Source organism: Hyperolius riggenbachi, unplaced genomic scaffold (assembly GCF_040937935.1).
Source record: "Hyperolius riggenbachi isolate aHypRig1 unplaced genomic scaffold, aHypRig1.pri scaffold_248, whole genome shotgun sequence".
NCBI lineage: Eukaryota > Metazoa > Chordata > Amphibia > Anura > Hyperoliidae > Hyperolius > Hyperolius riggenbachi.
In genome coordinates, this window is record NW_027152459.1 from 17,501 (window position 1) to 41,805 (window position 24,305).

The window sequence follows — 24,305 nt, forward strand, 5'->3', positions numbered from 1 at the left end:
TGGAGAAGGGGCTGCCTAATACATTATACTGGGAGCTTAACAGTACATCATAAATAAGTCTACAGTGCTTTAGACCATTGAATAAGATTTTTAATTAATTTAATTATTACATTAAATCCAGAGAAGGTTTAAAAAATGAATCCACAGAAACTTGTTCACTATTGCACAAAATACAGTAACCTAAAAAGGTTAAAACTGACAAGGTGAGACTTCCCAGTATTTTTTTCCCTCTGGGATTAAAAAGGATAGCAGAGAAAGGGTACCATATTCAGCAGTGATGCACTGTGGGACACCTCAGAGCTCACTCCAACCTAAATAATCACAAATACCCTCTGTTTTAAAAACTTCAGTTTTTCATATCTTAGTAAGGAGACTTTTTAGTCTCTTTCAGCTCCTTACACACTCCTAGGAGTTCTGGTTCACAAGTCTTACCCCATACAGCCATATTAATCCATGCCATGCACGAATGAGGATGGACCAATCTGAAACAGTGTTTGCATGTTGGATTAGTTTGGCTCTGTAATATTCATATGGCTCTGTAATATTAACAAGCTTACATCATTGCATTTCTGGAGGTGCGTTTAGCCATCAGGGACAACAAAGAGGACTTGCATATTCAGCAGTGATGCACTATGGGCCACCTCAGAACTCACTCCAACCTGAATAATTGAAAATACCTTCTGAAGGAAAACTTCTGTTTTACAGATTTTAATGCATCATGATTTTGAAAGATTTTTTTGTATATCAGTATGCAAGCATACAGTACACAAGTTTTATAGTTCCAAAATAAACCATAAAATGTAGAAAAGTATTATATATAATGCAGTACTTTAGTGCTATATGCTAATTAGCTACAGCTGGCATTCTGAATCGAATGCAGTCAAATCAATAGAGATTTTAAAGTGGACCCTTATGCAGAACTCCTCTCTGCTCTAAAAGATACACAACAGCATAATAACCTTTAAAACAAACACATTTCTTTGTTACAGCTGATACAAATCAAAGTAAATCTGCACAGTTTCTTCTTCCTGATTCATGGAAGCAGACATATTGTTTACAGCCTGTACTTTCAAATGGGCGTATTTGCTTATCCGTCGTAGGCAGTCATGTGACACGGGGGGGTGGAGATCAAATTAAAACTAGTGATTATACACAAATGAGGGGGAATTACATGGGCTAAACTCTTTAAATACATACAGGGTGCATTACTGTTATGTTTTCCTTGTGCAAGAGTTCAGGTGCACTTTAAAGTATCTTAGTATTGAAATACTCATTACATACACACTCACCAAACAGACATACTTGGGCTGTATGGTTATACAATAGATACAACTACCAGCTGAATGTACTGTATATCTTGTTTCTCGTAATATGCGAATGTTGGTAAGAATTTTTACTGAAACATTAAAATTTGAGGAAAAAAAAAAACTAACGTATCTATTTTTATTTGTTAACAAAAAACCATTGTCACTTTTGCTCGCATGATGGCCACCATATTAAATCCAAGGGTTTACATACTTTTTCCAGCTGCACTGTAAAGGTTTACATGGTGTGCAATAAAAACATGGAAACATTTAATTATTTGTGTGGTATTCGTTTAAGCAGACATTGTCTATTGTGACTTAGATGAAGATCAGATCACATTTTATGTCCAATTTGTACAGAAATCCATTTAATTCCAAAGGGTTCACATACTTGTTCTTGCTACTGTAAATAACCTAACAGTACCTTATTTAAAAAAAGAGTAAAGTCCAACGACCAATTAGTACCTTTTACAGTATTTACATCTAGACTTTTCTGTCAATTATATGAGTCTATATCTTGGTCAGTTTTCCATTAATCACTGATGACTGAATCTATATTCCATATCTAGGTTGAGATGTACTTGTTTTATTAGTTTATCTATTTGGGGTGTTCTAGTGTCTTTCCAATCTGAGACTATGGATTGTCTAGTAGCACACAGTAAGGGCTTGATTCACAAAAGTGTGCTAAATGTTAGAACAAAACGATAACGCTTTTGTGTGCAAACGTGAATTTTTGCGTGAAATCGATATTTTCACACGAAAACGTTATAGTATCATGTGAACATTTGCGATTGCGCACAATGAGAAAATTTTTGCAAAAACTGCCGCTAACAGTTAGCACTATTTTGTGAATCACGCCCTAAGTGTGTAACTAAGTTTAGACTTAGGAGGTATGTTTTGAAGGTCAAAATGCAGAAGGGCTAGCTAAGGAGATGAAAGAAGAACTCACCCTAGGGAATTAGATATTTCTGTAAATATATAAGACCATACTGGTGCGATATTAGGGTATTGCCACAGGATGTGATCAAGTGAGCCTGTTTCTGCACAATTTCTCCAACAATATTCAGAATCAAAATTGTGGAATCTGGAATTTTTTTATTGGTGTATAGTACCAATCTAATCGCATCTTCTGAAGAGATTTCCAGTGGGAAGTGCACTGGAGTATTTGTATACATGTGTGGCTTTTTGCCATTGATCTAGATTTAGTTTGGTACTCATTTCTGAAGCTCATAATTAAAGGTTTATGTAGGCCATTTTAGTAGTAGTGTGTTCAATGGTTATAACAAATTAAAATTCCTTTTTATGATAGGTGACCTTTCTCAAATAAAGGAGAACAAAGACTTTGGCCAGTGTAACAATCGTTGGTAAATACTATTTGTAAAGTGTCTTAGTTGAAGATGTGTGGATTTCAGTGTTTGAAATTTCGCATTTTTTTTTAATCTGTTGGAAACTAAGCATACCAGAGGGTAAAATTAGTTGTTGAATATTTTTAATGCCGGTTTAATTTTTTTTTTTTTTTTTTTTTTTTTACTTTCAGCCGTTTGTTTCCCCAATCAATAAGCTTCACTTCAGCAGCACACTCTTATTCATACTCCAGGCAAATTTTTCCTTTTGTTACTTTTATTCAACAAGTACGGTAATTTTTTTGACAGGAAATGACATAGGTGTCTCACCAAAAGATAAAAGACAATGTACAAGATCCATTATTGTGGGAGAAAAACATTACTCAGCTTTTATTTACATTTGAGCAAAAAGTGTCCAGTCCAAAATTATTTATACCCTTCTCAATCAATAGAAAAGCCTTTATTGACCATTACAGCAATTGCAGATTAGCTTTTTACATGTCTCCAATGGTATTTTTGCACATTCATCTTTAGCAATGAGCTCAAAATCTTTCAGGTTGGAGGGTCTTCTTGCCATCACCCTGATCTTTAGCTCCCTTCACAGATTCTCAATTGGATTCAAGTCAGGACTCTGGCTGGGCCACTCCACAACATTAATGTTGTTGGCTGCTAACCATTTCCTCACCACTTTTGCTGGGTGTTTTGGGTGATTGTCATGCTGAAATGTCCACTGGTGCCCAAGGCCAAGTTTCCTCATATATTGCTCATTTTTCATGGTGCCATTTACTGTGATTAGGTTTCCCTGGTCCATTGGCTGAAAAACACCCCCAAAGCATTAGGTTCCCACCACCATGTTTGACATTGGGGATGGTGTGCTTTAGGTTGAAGGCTTCTCCTTTTTTACACCAAATGAAGGAAACATAATTGTGGGCAAACAATTCAATAATTTGTTTCATCTGACGATAACACGGAAGACCAGGTCCCATATGCAATTAACTTTTTCAGCGGATTTATCTCCTAGGAGATATTTTTTCATCTTCTATTTAAAATTTTTCAGCACTTTCCAGTTGAAAAAGTACGAAAAAGTAGATGAAAAGGTACGATCAAAATTATTTTAAGTATTTTTTTTTTGCTTGCTGATGGCTGAAGACTTTTTAGTTATGAAAATATCTCCTAGGAGAAAACTTAGGTGAAAAATGTAATTGCATATGCGCCCAGAAAAAGTCTTCTTTGTCCAGATAAGCATTTGCAAAGGCTAAGCAAGCTTTTGTATGCCTTATTTGGAGAAGTAGCGTCCTCCTTGGTCTGCATCCATGGAACCCAGCAGAGTGCAGTGCCCGTTGGATTGTCTGCCTTGAGATTTTGCCAACAGAGCCCAGATTCACCAGGATGGCCTTGGTGGTGATCCTTTGATTCTTTTTCACTTCTCTCACTATCCTCCTGGCCAGCACAGGTGTCACTTTTGGCTTCAGACCACATCCTCTGATATTTTCCACAGTGCGGAACATCTTGTATTTTTTAAATACTTTGCATTGTAGCAACTGGAACTTGAAAACATTTCTAAATGGCATTGTAGCCCTTTCCTGACTTGTGAGCAGCCACAATGTGCAGCTACAGGTCCTCACTGTGCTCCTTTGTCTTAGCCATGACTGTCCACAAACCAACTGCAGAGAGCTGCTGTTTTTCACCTGTTGAGTTGATTAAAACAGCTGTTCCCAATTAATCAGTGTAATTAGAATGCTTTTATTTTGAATCTTGCACATTAACTTATCTTTTGTGAGACACCTATGTAATTCCCCATCAAGATAAATTTACTTGCTGGTGGAATAAAAGTAGCAAAGTCAAAATTTGATATTTCTGTGGTTTGTTTGAAGAAAAGATTCTTATCTTTACGCCATTCATCAAACTTCAGAGGGTATGATTTGAACCAGTAGGGCCATGTTCACTTTGCAATCAGCTCGCGTGTCCGTCCGCGGTGGGCTTTTTTTTTCAATCATTTTCCGGCAATTTTCTGCGCGTTTGCTCGTTTTTGTGGGTATTTTTGTAAGCGCTTTTGCAGAGCGATTCCGTCTGTTGATCCGGAAAAATAAACAATGTATTAAAAAAAAAAAAAAAAAAACCTCGCGCAATTGCTTGCCAAAGCGATTTTGACAGAGTTTTGTGTTTTTTCTATACCTTCCATTGAGGCAAATCGCCTCAAAAATGGCCAAGCACCGCTATTCAAAGTGGTTCGCAAACAAATTGCTCCGACATGAACTCTCAGAGAATCATTGCACAAGCGCTTTCAGGGCAATTTTGAAAATCGTGGGGCGTGGCTTGGCCAGCGAGCGAGATGGCGGCGTGAAGAGAGCTCCGCTCCTGACTCCTCTTGATGCACCGCAGTCAGTGTTCAGAAGCAATGGCGGGGAGGAACAAGCCGAATCCCGTCCCTAAGTCTCAGGGAGAAGAAAGATCCCAAACCAGCCGCAACATACCTGCTATTTTTAAGCAGCAGAAGAACACCTCGGTCAGCATGGCAGCAGCTAACATGGCGCCAGCTTCCACACGAGGCCCGGACCCACCCGACCTCCTTGACGAACAAATAACCTCTCCGGTAAGCACTACAGACATGTTCCAGTATATGAAACAGCTTCCAACAATGCATGATATGATGTCTTTAGCCACTGGCATTAAAAACAGCATGATGGGTGCTGTTCACTAGATGAGGGAAGATCTTCAGGGCCTAGTCTCCAGAATGGGGGAGATAGAAAAAGCGGGAGATAGCCGAGACGCTGCTATTGAGGAGCTGCAACTAGCGATGGTTACGCATAATACCCAACTTATTGAACTAAATAGGCAGATGGAAGACCTCGACAACAGAAGCAGGAGACATAACACAAGAGTGAAAGGTATACCGGAGTCGGTGGGTCCAGAAGATATACACTCGGCCTTACAATCTATCTTTAACAGTCTACTAGACAGACCGAAAGAAAGCACCATAGCAATGGATAGGGCACATCGGGCCCTGCGGCCAAAAGGGAAAGAAGGGACTACGCCACGAGACATTGTTTGCCACTTAGTTGATTTTACCATCAAGGAAGAGATAATTAAACAGGCCAGAACGTAATACTTTTTAACTCGGACAAAGTTAAGCTGTTCCAAGATCTTTCCCCGATAACCCTGCAGAACAGACGCGCGCTAAGGCCGCTACTAGATGAACTACGGAAGGCTAATATCACCTACCAATGGAGGTTTCCTTTTGCTCTCTATGCTTTTAAAGAAGGGTGCTCAGGCCTACTACGCACCCCGGAAGATCTAGAGAAGTTCTGTGATGAACTTGAGATTCTGTATACAGAGGTCCCTGAGTGGTACCAGGAATTCAGCCTTCCAAAAGTACTGAGACAAATGCACGATGAAGGTGCTATTGTACCCTTGAGAAGTTACACCACCAACCTCCCACGCAGATTCAGAGACATGAGACCGAAGCGAGGTACCCCGTATGGCGCATTCCGTAACCATGATAGGGAGAGACCTGCTTCGCAAAGAGACAGTGAATCCTCTACGGAACCTTCTGGAGACTGACTCCATGGACATCCCGCTTTCGGGTAACTTACGGAACTTCACACAGTTTATTTGAAGATGGTTAACGTTCTCTGGCTTGTTTTCCCTTTGCTTTTTCCTCCTTTAGCTCAGTGGACACTAAAATATGTTCACTAAATACTTACTGTAAGATGCATATGTTTTACGTAAGCTCATTATGTGGCAGAATAGTTTTGTGATGCTCAAATCACCCCCTTGCTCATCCTCTTGATAGGAGGGAAATGACGGGTCACTTCTGCTCTTAGGCTTATGGGTTGTGATTCGAATGTTAACCATTTCATTGAGATTTGCAGTTACTTAGCTATTATTTTACGCTAAACCTCTCCTAAGCTTTACTTCCCTCCCCTCTTCACCCCAGATACCCCCCCAGCTCTCCCTCCCCCCCTCTCTTCTTGCCTACCCTGCCCTTTCCCCAATCTTCTCCCCATTCCCCCCCCCCCCCCCTTGCTCTGCATTATCTCTACACTGTTTTTGATGGTTGTACTATTTGAAGATGACCGGTTTAACATCAGTGTTTTCCTCCCCTAGCCTACTCATAATATAAATGAAAAATAATTGACTGCCTGCATTGAGAGGAGCCAATGAAAGCTAGCTGATAACTTTTTGGTTGATATAATCTGTTTCTTCTAAAATCGGTCCACAACTGATAAGGTTATCCACCTGCTCTTTTTGAGGTTACTTTATTTTTACTTCCAGGCTCTCATTGTCCCCTTCCAAAGTCTTGCGCTTGTTGGTTAGGTTAATTTCCCCACCTGGGGCTGGCTCGGCAGCTGACCCACTCCTCTTACGGGTAGGGGGGGTGCTGGTGAGCGGCCTCAACTTTATCCCGAACGCAATCAGTGAGGGGCCTCCTGTAATTAGAGACCCCTCAGGGATTATTGTCCATCACTTCCTGACTCCGTGATACCCTTCTTGGATCTCGCTTGGCAGATTCTTTGCAGGGTCTTGCAGCCTAGAGTCAGCATTACACTACAGACAAGGGGTGGTGTTCTCCTCATGGCACACACTGTTTGGTCCAATATCACCTTTTTCTCGTCCAAGTTAGTCCCATTGGAAATTTGCAATATTCTTACTTGCTCTTGCCAGTCTCGCCACCAGCATGGGACCCCTGCGTGTCACAATGTACAACCTGAAAGGGCTAAATAATCCTAATAAAAGACATGCTCTTCTAAGAGAGCTTCACAAACTAAATTCAGATGTTGGCTTAATACAGGAGACCAATTTTAAACGAGACAAAGTCCCGGCCTTAAGGGATAAATACTATACGCAGGTCTTTCATGCAACGGCACTAACTGGCAGGACCAAAGGGGTATTGCTTATTCTGCATAAAAAACTGAATTTAAGTTTAATGGATCAGCTCAAAGATGTAAATGGCAGGTTTCTTTTTATTAAGGGCAAAATTGATCAAGAAATATATACAATAGCTTCAGTATACTCACCTAACACTAAGCAATCACGCTTTTGGAGTTCTATCGTTTACAAGTTAAGAGGATTTTGTGAAGGTACATTGCTTATTGGCAGTGAAATAAATGTTCCTCTCGAACCGGCCGTAGATACCTCTAATGGGAAATCATCCGTACCATATCAATCTATAGCACAAATAAAAAAGTCCCTCATTTCCCTCCAATTACTAGCAAACCCCTCAGGTAGGGACTACACCTATTTTTCCCCACTGCACAAGAAATACTCACGTATAGATACTATCTTCTTGATGAAGAGAGATTTACATCGGTTAATTTCAGCAGATGTAGGTATTCTCTTGATATTTGATCATGCACCAGTTACCATTGCCCTTCTTGAACCTCAACATACACACAAACAGTGGATCTGGAGGCTAAACCCTTCTTTGTTGGCATATGAGGGAAACAAAAAGTTGAGCGGACTTTGAGAGAATACTTTCATCTAAATGACACCGATGACATTAAACCCATGACACTCTGGGAGGCCCATAAACCGGTTATCAGGAGATTGTCCAGTTGGGGGCCCAAAAGAAGAGGGAGCTAGAAGCCATGCTGGATCTACAGATCCAGAAAATACGGACCTTAGAACTTCAACACAAAAAAAAAAATCACCAGTTGACGCCATAGCTGAAGAACTGAAACAGGCCAGACAGACGTTATTAGTAACTTTAAACAGAAAAGCAGAAAGAGCCTTTTTATACATGAAAAAATTATTTTATGAAGAGGGCAACAAGCCAGGCAAATTATTGGCCCGTACTCTAAGACAAAGAAAAATGGCTCTCCAGGTCAATGCTATTAAGAAAACAGATGGCACCATAACCCAACATATAAAAGATATCGCAGAGAGATTCAGACAGTTTTATAGCAATCTCTATAATATCAACCCAGACCCTGCATCTCAGAGGTCCTCCAAGGAAGCCATACAGGCTTTTTTGCAAGCCAATGATCTCCCGAAGCTGAGTGAACAGGCCTTGGAGGAGATGGAAGACAGCATAAGCAGTGATGAACTCACTTTGGCGCTGAAGCAATCAGCAACAGGTAAAAGCCCAGGCCCTGATGGACTAACCATTCAATATTATAAAAAGTTTCGAGATGTGCTGTCTCCCTATTTCCTGGAGGCCTTTAACTCAGTCCCAAAAGACGACAAACACTCTTTGGACCTCCTAGAGGCACACAACAGTGATCCACAAGGAGGGTAAAGACCCTCAAGACTGCTCTGGCTACAGGCCGATTTCTCTCTTAAATAACAACCTGAAATTGTTTGCAAAAATTCTCGCAAATCGTCTCATTATACATATTCCACATCTGATTACAAGAGACCAAACTGGATTTGTCCCTGGACGTGAAGCCAGAGACAACACCATTAAAACACTAGATATCCAATGGTGGCTCTCTCGGCACACAGTGGGGGGGGGGGTTCTTCTCTCCACTGATGCCGAAAAGGCCTTTGATCGGGTCTCATGGAAATACATAGCGGCCCTTCTTGACGCCATCGGCCTGGGCCAGAGCATGAAAGGGTGGATCTCCCTCCTTTATTCAGACCCCAACGCTAGGGTAAAAGTAAACTGTACCCTTTCTGACCGATTTACACTCCACAACGGTACGAGGCACGGGTGTCCTCTCTCCCCACTCATCTTCATACTCTCCTTGGAACCCTTTTTGAACTCTATACGGAAAAACCCCAATATTCATGGTGTATGCATTGGAACCAAGGAATACAAAGTAGCAGCCTTTGCGGATGACATGATTTTTTATGTGACACAACCCTTGATCTCGATTCCCAATCTTCTGAAGGAATTTAAAACCTTTGGAGAACTCTCCAATCTAAAGATTAATTTTCAAAAATCAATCGCTATGAACGTTTCTCTCCAAGAGAAAATTGTAGAGATCTGTAAAAGCAGTTTCCCTTTCACATGGACCTCAACATCCTTTAGATACTTGGGAATTCAGGTCACAAGACATCTTAAAGATCTCTTTAAATATAATTATCATCCCCTAGCAACACAATTCAACTCAAGCATGGATGAGTGGGGAGAGAGACCACCATCATGGTTCGACCGTATAGCCAGTTTAAAGAGGACTGCTTTGACGCGTATACTCTATATCTTTCAGTCAGTGCCTATTTCACTTCCTAAGACATGGCTTAAAGATATGCAGAAATCATTAGTGAAATTTGTCTGGGCGGGCAAACCCCCCAGAATACACCATCGCAAACTTTCATACCCTAAGCCTAAAGGTGGACTGGGCCTTCCTGACTTGACATGTTACTATCACGCCTCTCTCCTCTCCAGAGTAGTAGACTGGCACTGCAATATTGACTCAAAAGACTGGGTTACATTGGAAAATGAAAGTCTTGAAGTCTCTCTCAAATGGCTTCCGTGGACAAAAACCTCTGACATATCTAAACCGTTACTATTAGATTTAATCAACCACCCCCTATTAGCTCCAATCTTCCAAAAATGTCACTTAATACTTTCCACCTCAAACCTTTCCTCGATCCCAAGCCCACTATCCTCGATCAGAATGAATAGGGCATTCCCCCCAGGTGAACAACCGAAATTCTTAAAAAACTATTCCCCATACTCAGACTTGCTGATAAAGGACTTGCTAACTGGGACATCTCCCCCATCAATGAAACCTCTTGCTGCTCTTAATGCTGACTCGGATGAGCCAATACCTTTCTGGACTTTTCTGCAAATTCGCAGCTACATAGCTTCTCTTACCTCAAAAGACACTTACACTAGATCCCTTACGCCCTTAGAATCTATGTGCATTCAAGCCAATCCTCAGAGACACTTATTGTACAAATTATACTTAGATCTAATACTAGGAAAGGCTTCACCCCCTTTTCTCTTTTTAGAGAAATGGGAAACCATTCTGAGTAGAACAATTGATGGAGAGGACTGGACGAAAGTATGCAACCTAGCTCATAAAAGTTCTATGCATGTCACAATGCAAGAATGCAATTTTAAACTTTTAGCTTGCTGGTACCGTACTCCTGTTCTCCTCAACAAAATCTACAACTCTCAATCAGCACTTTGCTGGAGATGCACTACCCATCCCGGAGACATTCTCCACATATGGTGGTCTTGCCCCCTTATAATCATATTGGAAATCTATACAAATATGGATCAAAACCATTGCAAAATTTGACATACCCTGGGCTCCGGAAGCTTTTCTCTTTCATCTCATGCCTGGTACAGGCAAGGGATCTAAAGGATCCCTGCCCTGCCACCTTCTTAATGCAGCAAAAGCCTGCATACCAGTCTTGGAGATCAACAAACCCTCCCTCAGTAAAGATGTGGCTAGAAAGGGTCCAGGGCATCGCAAATATAGAAGAACTAATCTCTCTAAAACAGGAAAAACCTGATAAATTCACTAGAACCTGGGCGCTATGGTATGACTTTACAGACAAGGAGACTTATAAAAATATTATGAGAAACTGATTAAACAAAGCCGATCCAACCTTTCTGGACACTCTGGCTCCCTCCTCTATCCGTTCCCTCAAGGTTTGGGGACGGGACCCCCAACTGGACGATAAATAAGATGGACATTCCATGAGATATTGGTCCTTGACTTGTATGTAGCTAGTGGGTACTATCTATCTATTTGAATAATAAGATGCCTCTACTGTGCCATGGGGAGAGAAGATATGTTCCATTATCACCTTGTACTACCAATATGAACACACCTACCCTTTTAACTGCTAGAGTAACTAAAACAGCACCATTTTTCACTGATGTAGATATGAAGGAGTACCATGGTGGGAGAAACAACACAGGATGCAATGGACTGTTGACTCATTCTCTTTTCATTAGGAGGATATTATTTTGACACTTCTATACATGCTAACCTACCCACTGTTGTATAACTCTGTACTATTCGATACGATGTGCCTATTCACAAGATGTTTCTTCTTTATGACTTCAGATCATGTCTGGATTGATGCATCTAATCTGATGCTGTTGTATGTATACTCTACTTTGTTTCAATAAAATATTGTTTAAAAAAATGTTTTTGAAAATCGCCCGTGCTTAAAATTTTACAAAATTTGTTAAGTGTACACTTTTCCATATATGGACATGTGTAACTCTTTCCTTTTGTGTACGTATGAAATCACGCAGCTGGGACACTTGGGCGCAGGATAAAGCCGACATACACTTACCCTGCTCCTGCACAAGTCCCAGTGGCGTTAATTACTATTCCCCCTCCAGGTCAATGTGGATGGTGGGGAATGTTGTAATTCGGCCGCTAGCTATTGCTGGCAGGCGAATTAGTGTTTTAAAAGTAACTTCAGCTCATTCTTCTGGCGGCGCCAAAGTTACTCACTGTGCACCGCTAAAGCCGTAATTCCTATTACAGTCTATGGCGGCGCCGACTGTGCCCAAATCTCCTGCGCTGGTATTACAGTGCTCGTTTCTTTTGTCATCTTCAACATTTTTTTATCTGACTCTTCGGCTTTATTTTGCATGGGTACCCAATACCATCTGTTAATTTTTAATTGCAGATTTGAAGCATTCGGTTTCTAGCTATCCAAATATTACAGATCCAGGACCATAGCGATTCCTCTTTATAAGATCCTATCTCATTCTTCCATACGGTAACAGTTTAAATTGATGTTCCATCTTCTGTTGCTCTTAGATCAGGATATAAATTTGGAGATTAATTTTGTTGGCCTTTCTTTTTTAAGGAACCATTTTTCAAACTCATCGAGTTTGTACCTCATTGGACCATGCATTTTTAATTTCTGGACCAAAAAAAAATTCTGATTTGCAAACTACCGAATGTTTTTTAACAAATTGGAGATCCTTCTAGGATTACATTTCATTGTTGAGCCTACTTCATTAAGTTTGAACAATGACTTTTCCATAGCAGGAGGAAGTATCGGGTTATTGTATAAGTAAGAATGGAACAAAACCCTTTTTTTTTTTTTTTTAATATACCATCTTATTGTATGCAACTTGGGTTTAGCTAAGGCCTCGTTCACACTGCACGTGTTTCCAGCCGCGTTTTGGGAACGTGTGCAGGAGGCCGACACGCACGACATCAGACAGTGCATAGAGTCTGATGTTCACACTGCATGCGTTCCGGGAACGCATGCTGCACGCATTTTTTCCAAAAATGCGCGGCTGTCCCATTCACTTTCAGTGAATGGGATCAGCCACACAACGCATACAAACGCGGATGGTGTGCAGTCGTACGCTTTGTGTTCCGAACGCACAGCCTTCCGCGTTTGTAATGTGAACGGGGCCTAATGCTGGGAATACACGGGTCGATCCGGCGGCCGATTAGCCGCCGGATCGACCCCAGCCACGCCCCCGCTCGTGCACGCGGATCGATTACTGCTCATCCCCGCCGGCGCTTCCTTATCAGTGCTCGATTCCCTGCCATTGTCCGCTGGCGGGGATTGAGCAAGCGGGGGTCGAGTGGCTTGATCGGGCCAGCTTAATATCAGCTGGCCGGATCAGCTGGTCGATACACGGTACAGAAACGTACCGTGTACAAGCTTTTTTTCTTATTGGTGAAAAAAAATGAAAAATAAAAAAAATCCAACATCATAAAAAACTAATTTTACCTCATCTTTTTACATTTAATAACGACCCACATTTTGAACAACTTCAGGACGAGAGCAATTTTCACATCTCAGCGCTGCTCCCGTTCATTCACCAATAAACTTACTATTTTTCACACCTAAATTATTTACTGTATATACTAAGCCGACCAGAGTATAAACCGTCCCCCCAACTTTTACCTAATAAGACAGGAAAAAATGATTGACTCGAGTATAAGCAGAGGGCAGGAAAAAGGTAGCCTGGGGGTTGCTTGGGAGGCTGAACGTTGTAATTGGTGACCCTTCTCTGTTTCTACCCATTTTACCCATACTTTTGTTGCAGAAGGGACCACTATTAGTCTTAATAATTAAAGGAATACTATTGATTCACACATTTTTTTCAATGGACACAGGAATTGTTTGGGAAGTGCTGCTAAGTACTGGTGTATACATTTTAGTAGCAACTTCTTTGTTTACTGTTAGCAAAATACTTTCAAAGTTTACTGACACCAAAACTGACGGCTGACTGAGCCATGAGGAGAGGGGAAATTCCCCTCACACTTGATCAGTTAACTCTATGTGTAGCTCTGTGTGACAGAAGAGAGCTCCCAAAAGCTGCAGCTCCTGTGTTTCTGACTGAAGTGTCTGAAGAGAGCAGAGAAAATGTAACTAATTCTCACAGCATTTTATACTGTTTTTGCTTTCAGTTTGATATGTTTGATATTTGCTTTCTGTAGTCTGATATGCAACTCTGGCAGTGCATTGAAGCAGACACCCCTTCTGCAATTGATTTGTCCCAATATAGCTAAATCCTACCCTCAATAAATTACAGTTTTTGCCTCGGATATTTAACATGAAAAGTAGGAAAAGGTTTACACAGGTACTTAGACATTATTTGCACACTGTCATTTTAGAACACTTGGGTATCGATAGTATTCCTTTAATCACCAGGCATAGAGGATTGGGCATACCTGAACAGAAAGAAAGCTACAAATTTAATCAGTCTCCCTACTTCTGTCTTGTACTTTAGTGCAACACAGCTGAGTGAGAACCCCAAAATGTTATCTAGTATTGCTCTTCAGTGAGGAACAAGACAGACTCTGGCATTCAGTTGCTTATAACCTTTATAAATAGACTCTCATAGTGATGAACTGCCCAAATAAAGCACACAGGGCTCCCAAGGTGGTGTAGTGGTTAGCAGTCTCGCCTTGCAGTGCTGGGTCCCTGGTTCAAATCACCAGCCAAGTCAACATCCGCAAGGAGTTTGTATATTCTCCCCATGTCTGTATGGGTATCATCCAGGCATTCTGGTTTCCTCCCACATACCAAAAAGAGAGCATGCAAGTGTCAGCTTGTACTGACCATGCATATTTAGAGCCTGTGCTCACTTCCTCTGAGTGCTTCCTCCTCCATTTGCAGCCATAATTTGAGTGTCTTCCTTTACCTCTCCCCCCCCCCCCCCCCCCCTCACGACCAGAGCAGCATGCAAGTGTCAGCAGTGATCCCCCCTTCTCCTGGGCATTCGAGTGTGTGGTGTGATATTTTTTGCTATAGAGCTGCCCAGGGAGTTAAAAATGATGCTCAGTTCCCTTTAAGTTTTTGGTATATACCATTTGTAATTTTTAGAATAGGCATTTTTAACTGTCAATTATCAGTATGGAGACAAGAATCAAACATTATTAAATAGACACAAGTATTAGCCTGGTGACAACTAGCCTTGCTTTTTAAGAGGTATTTTTCTAGCCTTTTAATTTAAGAATATTACTAGATTTTTCATCCATCTTTCCCAAGATTATTATTGGCTAGCTGGACGCCCGGCGTTGCCCGGGTATGTATTTGGCTTGTGTTGGCCCCGCCCACTTTTCCTAATCCTAACACACAATTACTTAATTACTTAATGACCAAGTTTGTGAGCTTTTGGTCTTTGGCATCAATAACTTGCATTGAAATAAAATAAATCTGATTAGCTGTGGCTCCACCACTTTTATGAATTTGAACCAATCACCCAACGGCCAAGTGTACCAGGTATAGGTGATTAACAGTGCAAGAGGCTTGTGCCATTAACAGTGCAAGAATGGCAGCAATTAAATATTCCTCTTAAAAATCAATAGGTGGATTTTAATTGGCTTTTGTAGGATCCACCCACCTTTCTGAATATTAATCCCAGTCACCCAGTGACCAACTGTGCAAAGTTTGAGAACCCTACCACTAACAGTGTAAGAATGGCTGCAGTTTACATTTTCCCAATGAAATTTGTATTTTTCTAAACCCACTGATTTCCTGACATTGTTCGGGTATCAATTTGGCTGGTGTTGGCTCCGCCTACTTTTTCTAACCCTAACACACAATTACTCAATGAACACGTTTGTGCGCTTTGCAGTCTTTGGCATTAATAATTTGCATTAAGATTAAACAAATCTGATTGACTGTTTGTGGCTCCACCCCCTTGTCTAAATTTGAACCCCAGTCACCCAATGACCAACTGTACCAGGTTTAAGGCTTGTGCCATTAACAGTGCAAGAATGGCAGCAATTACATATTCCCCTTGAAAATCAATAGGTGGATTTTGATTACCTTTTGTAGGCTTCACCCACTTTTCTTAATATTAATCTCAGTCACCCAGTGACCGATTGTGCAAAGTTTGAGAACCCTGCCATTAGCAGTGTAAGAATGGCTGCAGTTTAAATTTTCTCAGTGAAATGTGTATTTGTCTCCGCCCACTGATGACCCGGTATTGCCCGATTATGTATTTGACTGGCGTTTGCTGTGCCCACTTTTCCTAACCCTAACACAATTACTCAATGACCAAGTGTGTGAGCTTTGCGGTTTTTGGCATCAATAACCTGTGTTAAAATGAAACAAATAAGATTCGCTGTTTGTGGCTCCACCCCCTTTTATAAATTTAAACCCCAGTCACCCAATGATCAGCTGTACCAGGTCTGAGGCTTGTGCCATTAACAGTGCAAGAATGGCAGCAATGAAATATTCCCCTGAAAAAATAGGTGATATTTGATTGGCTTTTGTAGGCTGCACCCACTTTTCTGAACATTAATCCCAGTCACCCAGTAACCAACTCTGCAAAGTTTGAGAACCCTACCATTAACAGTGTAAGAATGGCTGCTGTTTACATTTTCCCAGTAAAATTTTATATTTGGCTCCGCCCACTTATGAACCCACATTGCCTGCTTATGTATTTGGCTGGTGTTGGCTGTGCCCACTTTTCTAACCCTAACACCCAATTAATAAATTACTCAATTACCAAGTTTGTGAGTTTTGCAGTGTTTGGCATCAATAATTTGCATTGGAATGAAACAAATCTGATTGGCTGTTCGTGGCTCTACCCCTTTGTCTAAATTTGAACTCCAGTCACCCAATGACCAACTGTACCAGGTTTAAGGCTTGTGCCATTAACAGTGCAAGAATGGCAGCAATTACATATTCTCCTTGAAAATCAATAGGTGAATTTTGATTGGCTTTTGTAGGCTCCACCCACTTTCCTGAATATTAATCTCAGTCACCCAATGACCAACTGTGCAAAGTTGAGAACCCTGCCATTAACGGTGTAAGAATGGCTGCAGTTTACATTTTCCAGTGAAATGTGTATTTCTCTCCGCCCCATTTTTGGTTATGGGAATAAAAAGTATCCTATACTTTATTCGAGGTAATGTACTATGTGTGTGCCAAATTTCATTCAAATCCGTTCAGCCATTGTTGCGTGATCGAGTAACAAACATCCAAACTTTCCCATTTATTATATTAGTAGGATTACTTTATTCAACACGATTACTACAAGTGCTGACACAGCTGCTACTACTACTAGCTGAGACTTTTTATCCTATTTTACACGATACTACTCTTTCTTTCTTTGCATATACTGAGTAAATGCATGTTTGCGTGACTATAAAGGCCTGATCAGATAGACTATGAAATGGAAACACTACTTGGAACGGTCTTATTTGTATATATGCTGTATGATTAGCAAATACAATTCTTTATATAAAATCAAATACAGAGTGCTCTGATTCAATTCAAGGTATACAGTCTTTCTACTGTATAATCACTGTTATAGAAGAGTTCAGATCCCACTATGCCCGATTTTATGGTGGCAACACTTTAAAGGCTGGTTGCTTTATTGAGTTGGTGATCATGCAAAAAGGCAATAACCGCATCGGTTTTTAACAGCTGGATCCACTAGCATCATGATGGTGGTCACGGTCGCAGACCTAGACACTCATCTCCTGGATGGATTTAAGTTGTTTCAAGCCTCCCAACTAGAGTCTGGCATAGACTGCTCAATGGTGCACAGAGGACATCCAGAGACCAAAGTAGGTATCCATTATTTATTAAAGCAAAGCAAACCTCATTCTCTATCGGAGATTCCGTGTACCATTGAGCAATATGCACTGGAGTAAGATGGGGTGGCTAAACATTTTTCCAAATCAAATCCGGAAGAAGTATCCAGATCTGTGAGAAGGGGACCACCATCCTGATGCCAGTAGATACGATGGTGACCCCACCACTAGGCTGTACATGCTGATCAGTCAGTACCACTGGTGTCAGCAACATTTCAACTTGAGCAGATCCGATTTGGGGTGATAATTGTGGCTTTACTTTTAAAGTATAGGTAGCCAGGCTTAGGTGCCCCCAGTATAGGCAAGCCATGTTGAGATGATCCCAATATAGGAAGCCAAGTATAGGTGCAATCAGTATTGATTAGTCAGGTACAGGTGGCCTCAATCTACAGTGCTGCCCATAATTATCTATAACCCTGGCAAATGTTGACTTAAAAGTTACTTATTTAACCAGCAAGTAATTTTTTTGATGGGAAATGACATAGGTGTCTCCCAAAAGATAAGATGATGTACAAGAAGAATTATTGGTGGAAAAAAAAAACATTTTACCTTGTATTTACATTTGAGCAAGAAGTGTCCAGTCCAAAATTATTCACAACCTTCTCAATCAATAGAAAAGTATTTTCTGGCTAGTACAGCAATCAATTGCTTCTTATAATTGCAGACCAGCTCTTTGCATGTCTCCACAGGTATTTTTGCACATTCATCTTTAGAAACAAGCTCCAAATCTTTCAGGGTCTTCTAGCAATCACCCTGATCTTTAGCTACCTCCACAGATTCTCAATTGGATTCAAGTCAAGACTCTGGCTGGGCCACTAAAACGTTAAAGGAGGTAGTCTAACCATTTTTTCACCACTTTTGCTGTGTTTTGGGTCACTATTGCTGAAATGTCCACTGGTGCCCAAGGCCAAGTTTCTCTGCAGATTGCCTGATGTGGTCGTTGAGAATCCCCATGTATTGCTCTTTTTTCATGGTGCCATTTACTGTGATTAGGTTCCCTGGTCCATTGGCTGAAAAACACCCCCAAAGCATTATGTTCCCACCACCATGTTTGACAGTGGAGATGGTGTTCTTTGGGTTGAAGGCTTCTTTTTTACGCCAAATGAAGGAAACCTCATGACCAAACAATTCAATTTTTGTTTCATCTGACCAGAATACAGAAGACCAGAAGTCACCTTCTTTGTCCAGATGAGCATTTGCAAAGGCCAAGCGAGCTTTTGTTTGCCTTATCTGGAGAAGTGGGGCCCTAATTGGTATGCATCAGTGGAACCCAGCAGTGTACCATGTCCGCTGGATTGTTTGCCTTGAGACATTGCCACCAGCAGAGCCCAGATTCACCAGGATGGCCTTAGTGGTGATCCTTTGATTCTTTTCTCTCACTATCCTCCTGGCCACCACAGGTGTCACTTGGCTTCCCATCACGTCCTCAGATTTTCCACAGTGTATTTTTTAACAATACGTTGCACTGTAGCCACTGGAACTGGAAAACATTTAGAAATGGCCTTGTAACACTTTCCTGACTTGTGAGCAGCCATAGGATGTCCTCACTGAGCTCCTTTGTCTTAGCCATGACTGTCCACAAACCAACTGCAGAGAGCTGCTGTTTTCCCCCTGTTGAGTTGATTAAAACTTATTAATTAGGGTAATTAGGATGCTTTAGAACAGCTTGGACTATTGGGAATGGTATAGAACTTTGGATTTTTCCACAGCCTGACAGTTTGTAAAGGGTATGAACAATAATGCCTCTTGTATATCCAGACAGCAACCAAAGGTGTGTGTGTGTATCAGCCTCTCCATTTGTCGTCCTCTTGTATATTGTCTTATCTTTGGAGAAACTTGTCATTTCCCGTCAAATAATTACTTGCAGGTTGAATACAAGTAACTAAGTCAAAATTTGCCAGGAGTATGAATAATTATGGGCAGCACTGTAGATAGCCAAGCACAGGTGCCCCTAATATAGCCATGAATAGGTGTCCCCAAGTATAGGTAGCCACGTATAGGTGCCCCCAGTATAGGTAGCCAGCTCCCCCCCCCCCCCAACCATCGTTTACTTTCTTGAATTGGGAGGCCCCCCTCCTCCCCCACAGTCCCTAGATCCCCCTAGCTGCATGACCAGCGTGGCAGTAGAGACCTGAGATTAGCAGTGACACCCACACAGTGAAGAGGCAGGAGAGCGGTTGCCCTAGTAACGGCGCATATACAGTAAGTATGTACTTCCTACATACACTACTAGGGGAACCGCTGTCCTGTCTCTCCACTTTCTGCGGGTCACCTCTGATTTGAGGTCTCTGCTGGATGCCGGGCATGCAGCAAGGCGGATCGAGGACTGTGGCGGAGGAGGAGGCTGCATGACTTGAAAAGGCTAAAACAACCGGCAACTGGGGTGGGGTGCCACTGATGCACGCATGCTATGTCAGCATCCTACAAGGTCTCCCCCTGTTGACATGCTAACAGACAATATATACAAATCTTCATACCTTTTGCAGCTTCTCGTTGACATCATCCCCTGCTGTTATTTTCACCTTTAGTTCAGCTTCATATTCTTCTCGCTCAAAACGCCTCCTTTTGGAGATCTGACTGTCCAAATCTTCTGATTTTGAACGCTTCCGCTGGAATATTTCGCCTGTACAAATGAAAATAATTAAAAAAAAAAATTAAACTAAAATATTTAAATTAAAATTGTAAAGGGAGAATTATCCTACCTAATAATCCTCAAGTGTACCTGTGTCCTGTCAGTGTGTCAGTGCTTTTGCACTACTGCACGTCAAGCACTGACAGCCGTTAGGACAGGACGCAGGGTAGACCAGCGGACGGCAGGTGGGAACGCGCGGTACTGACAGACCTAGAGCCCATTTTCAAAAAATGTTACATAGAATTTTGCTCAGCGGGGACATCTTGTGGCCAAATCGTAAAATACACCTACTTACTATAGGGGAAAAAAAATATGTCAAGAGGGCATCTTATTAACCACTTGCCGACCGCCCACAGCCGATGGGCAGCAGCAAGTACTGGGCCTAAACGACCACAATACGCAAATCGGCGGTGGCGGCGGGCGTGGTTATGCGACGATCGCGTCACGCGATAAGGCGCCGGCGACAGGCTCCGCCCCCTTTGCGCAGTAACCGCCGATCGTTCGGAAGCGCCGGCGGGTTACTAGCGTCCAGATCGCCGCATACAAAGTGTATAATACGCTTTGTAATGTATACAAAGCGTATTATACAGGCTGCCTCCTGCCCTGGTGGTCCCAGTGATCGAAGGACCACCAGGGCAGGCTGCAGCCACCATGGTAAGCACCCAAGCACACTGATCTCCCCCCCCCCCCCTTCCCTCTGATAGCCCACAGCAGCCCTCAGACCCCCCCCCCCCCCTGACCACCCCTCAGACCCCTGTTTGCACCCAATCACCCCCCTAATCACTACCTGTCACTATCTGTCAACGCAATTTTGTTTTATTAGTCCCTAAACTGCCCCCTGGGGGCTCCTGATCAGCCCCCCCCACACACACACTCTCCGATCTTCCCCAGACCCCCCCACTGTGTACTGTATACATCTATCCTCCCCTGTAATCACCTGTCATTCACCCGTCAATCACCACCTGTCACTGCCACTTATCAGATCAGACCATAACCTGCCTCTTATGGGCAACTGATCACCCTCCCACACCATCAGATCGCCCGCAGACCTACCCTCAGATCACCTCCAAAGTGCATTGTTTACATCTGTTCTGCCATCTAATCACCCACTGATCAGCCATCACCCACCCCCTCTCACTGCTACCAATCAGATCAGACCCCTATCTGCCCCTAGGGCACCCAATCACCCACCCACACCCTCAGAAAGACCTCAGACCCCCCCCCCCCCAGTACTGTATACATCTATTCTCCCCTGTCATTCACCCGTCATTCACCACCTGTCACTGCTACCCATCAGATTAGACCCCTATCTGCCCCTAGGGCACCCAAGCACCCGCCCACACCCTCAGAACGCCCTCAGACCCCAGCCTTGATCACCTCGCCAGTGCATTGCTTGCATCTATTCCCCCCTCTAATCACACCCTGAGACACCCATCAATCACCTCCTGTCACCCCCTAGCACACCTACCCATCAGATCAGGTCCTAATTTGCCCCGTGTGGGCTCCTGATCACTCGGCCAAACCCTCAGATCCCCCTCAGACCCCCTTCCGATCACCTTCCCAGTGCATTGCTTGCATCTATTCCCCCCCTCTAACCACCCCCTGAGTCACCCATCAATCACCTCCTGTCACCCCCCTAGCACTCCTATCCATCAGATCAGGCCCAATACAACCTGTCATCTAAGAGGCCACCCTGCTTATGACCGGTTCCACAAAATTCGCCCCCTCATAGACCACCTGTCATCAAAATTTGCAGATGCTTATACCCCTGAGCAGTCATTTTGAGACATTTGGTTTCCAGACTACTCACGGTTTTGGGCCCGTAAAATGCCAGGGCAGTATAGGAACCCCACAAGTGACCCCATTTTAGAAAAAAAAGAAACCCCAAGGTATTCTGTTAGATGTATGATGCATTCATAGAAGATTTTATTGTCAAAAGTTAGCGGAAATTGATTTTTATTGTTTTTTTCCCACAAAGTGTCATTTTTCACTAACTTGTGACAAAAAATAAAATCTTCTATGAACTCACCATACACCTAACGGAATACCTTGAGGTGTCTTCTTTCTAAAATGGTGTAACTTGTGGGGTTCCTATACTGCCCTGGCATTTTAGGGGCCCTAAACCGCGAGGAGTAGTGTAGAAAACAGATGCCTCAATATGACCTGTGAATAGGACGTTGGGCCCCTTAGCGCACCTAGGCTGCAAAAAAGTCTCACATGTGGTATTGCCGTACTCAGGAGAAGTAGTATAATGTGTTTTGGGGTGTATTTTTACACATACCCATGCTGAGTGGGAGAAATATCTCTGTAAATGAACAATTGTTTGTAAAAAAAATAAAAAATTGTAATTTACAGAGATATTTCTCCCACCCAGCATGGGTATGTGTAAAAATACACCCCGAAACACATTATACTACTTCTGAGTACGGCAATACCACATGTGCGGCACTTTTTTGCAGCCTAACTGCGCTAAGGGGCCCAAAGTCCAATGAGCAGCTTTAGGCTTTACAGGGGTGCTTACAATTAGGCACCCCCCAAAAATGCCAGGACAGTAAACTCTCCACAAATGACCCCATTTTGGAAAGTAGACACTTCAAGGTACTTCAAAGCCTAATTGGTGGCGGAAAAAACAAGGTATAGATCATTTGTGATAAGTAGTAATAAAGTTATTGGGGAATGAAAGGGAGGAGCGCTGAAAGGGGAAAATTCCTCTCGTCCATAAGATGAAAAATGCCCGCGGGCTGAAATTGTTCATCTAATCAGACAAAGCTCTGACATTCCAGCTCAAATATTCTAGGCACACATGTTCAGTATTGCAAAGCAATTAGCAATTCCCATCAATACAGAGATCATTACCCAGTCAACCAGCACAAGTCCCATTAACCTTCCTGGCGGTAAGCCCGAGCTGAGCTCGGGCTATGCCGCGCAGGAGGATATCTCAGCCCCTGGTGGGGTGATTCGCCCCATTGAAAGTGCTGTACACGCAGCTAGCACTTTGCTAGCCGCACGTACAGCTTGATCGCCGCCGCTCTGCGGCGATCGCCCGCAGCAGCGGAAGAGGCCCCCCACCCCGCCAGAGCCCTGCGCTGCCCGGACGAATGACTTTCGGGCAGCGCCAAAGGCTGGATTGGAGGCGTCTGACGTCAGGACGTCGGCTGGCGTCCATGACGCCATTCCGATCGTCGCCATGGCGACAGGAAAAGCCAAAACGGGGGAACGCGTTATATATACGATTTCCCCTGTTTGCTATTGATGCCGGCGACGATCGCACTAGAGGGACACATGCACCCTCTAGTGTTTCATGTAGCTACCACTCTGGTAGCTTTACATGAAACAAAAAAACAAAAACAAAAAATGTATTTCTGCCTATTTGGCAGAATTTATTAACCGCCAGGAGGGTTAATGGGACTCAAATCTGAAATTTCTGCAGATTTCAAAGGAAACAATGATTTTCTAAACTTACTTGTGTCTTCTACAAATGCATCATGTGCATTGTCCTGTTTTTGCTGGTCTTCAATTTGTGGTGCTTCCTTCGTAACTGATTTCAAAGACAAGAATAAAAAAAGTATACCCAATATATTTCAAAACTATTTTAAACAAAAAACAAAACAGAATATTTATTATAAAATTGTGGTAAATGGAAATCAACAGGTGTGAAAAATCTGCCAATCACTCGAAAGTAATAGCCCAGAGACTTTCACAGTTTCATATCTCTCTCTCTCTCTCTCTACCTCTCTCTCTCTCTCTACCTACCTCTCTCTCTCTCTCTCTCTCTACCTACCTACCTACCCCTCTCTCTCTACCTACCTCTCTCTCCCTCTACCTACCTCTCTCTCTCTCTACCTACCTCTCTCTCTCTACCTACCTCTCTCTCTCTCTCTCTCTCTACCTACCTCTCTCTCTCTCTACCTACCTCTCTCTCTCTCTACCTACCTACCTCTCTCTACCTACCTCTCTCTCTATCTACCTACCTCTCTCTCTCTCTACCTACCTCTACCTACCTCTCTCTCTCTATCTACCTACCTCTCTCTCTCTCTCTCTACCTCTCTCTCTCTCTCTCTACCTACCTACCTACCCCCCTCTC

The 24,305-nt window shown here is 42.6% G+C and overlaps 1 protein-coding gene across 1 annotated transcript in view; it reads right to left on the reverse strand.

Annotated features, from left to right (window-relative positions):
• Positions 1-24,305, reverse strand: part of LOC137543853 (activating transcription factor 7-interacting protein 1-like) — a gene marked incomplete at its 3' end in the record, with an annotated part of 69,387 nt that overhangs the window by 1,034 nt on the left and 44,048 nt on the right. The window contains exons 2-3 of the mRNA XM_068264925.1: positions 23,685-23,759; positions 20,067-20,212 (exon numbers count right to left, since the gene is read on the reverse strand). Of these exons, the coding sequence (XP_068121026.1) occupies positions 20,067-20,212; positions 23,685-23,759 (221 nt within the window). The remainder of the gene's footprint in view (positions 1-20,066; positions 20,213-23,684; positions 23,760-24,305) is intronic.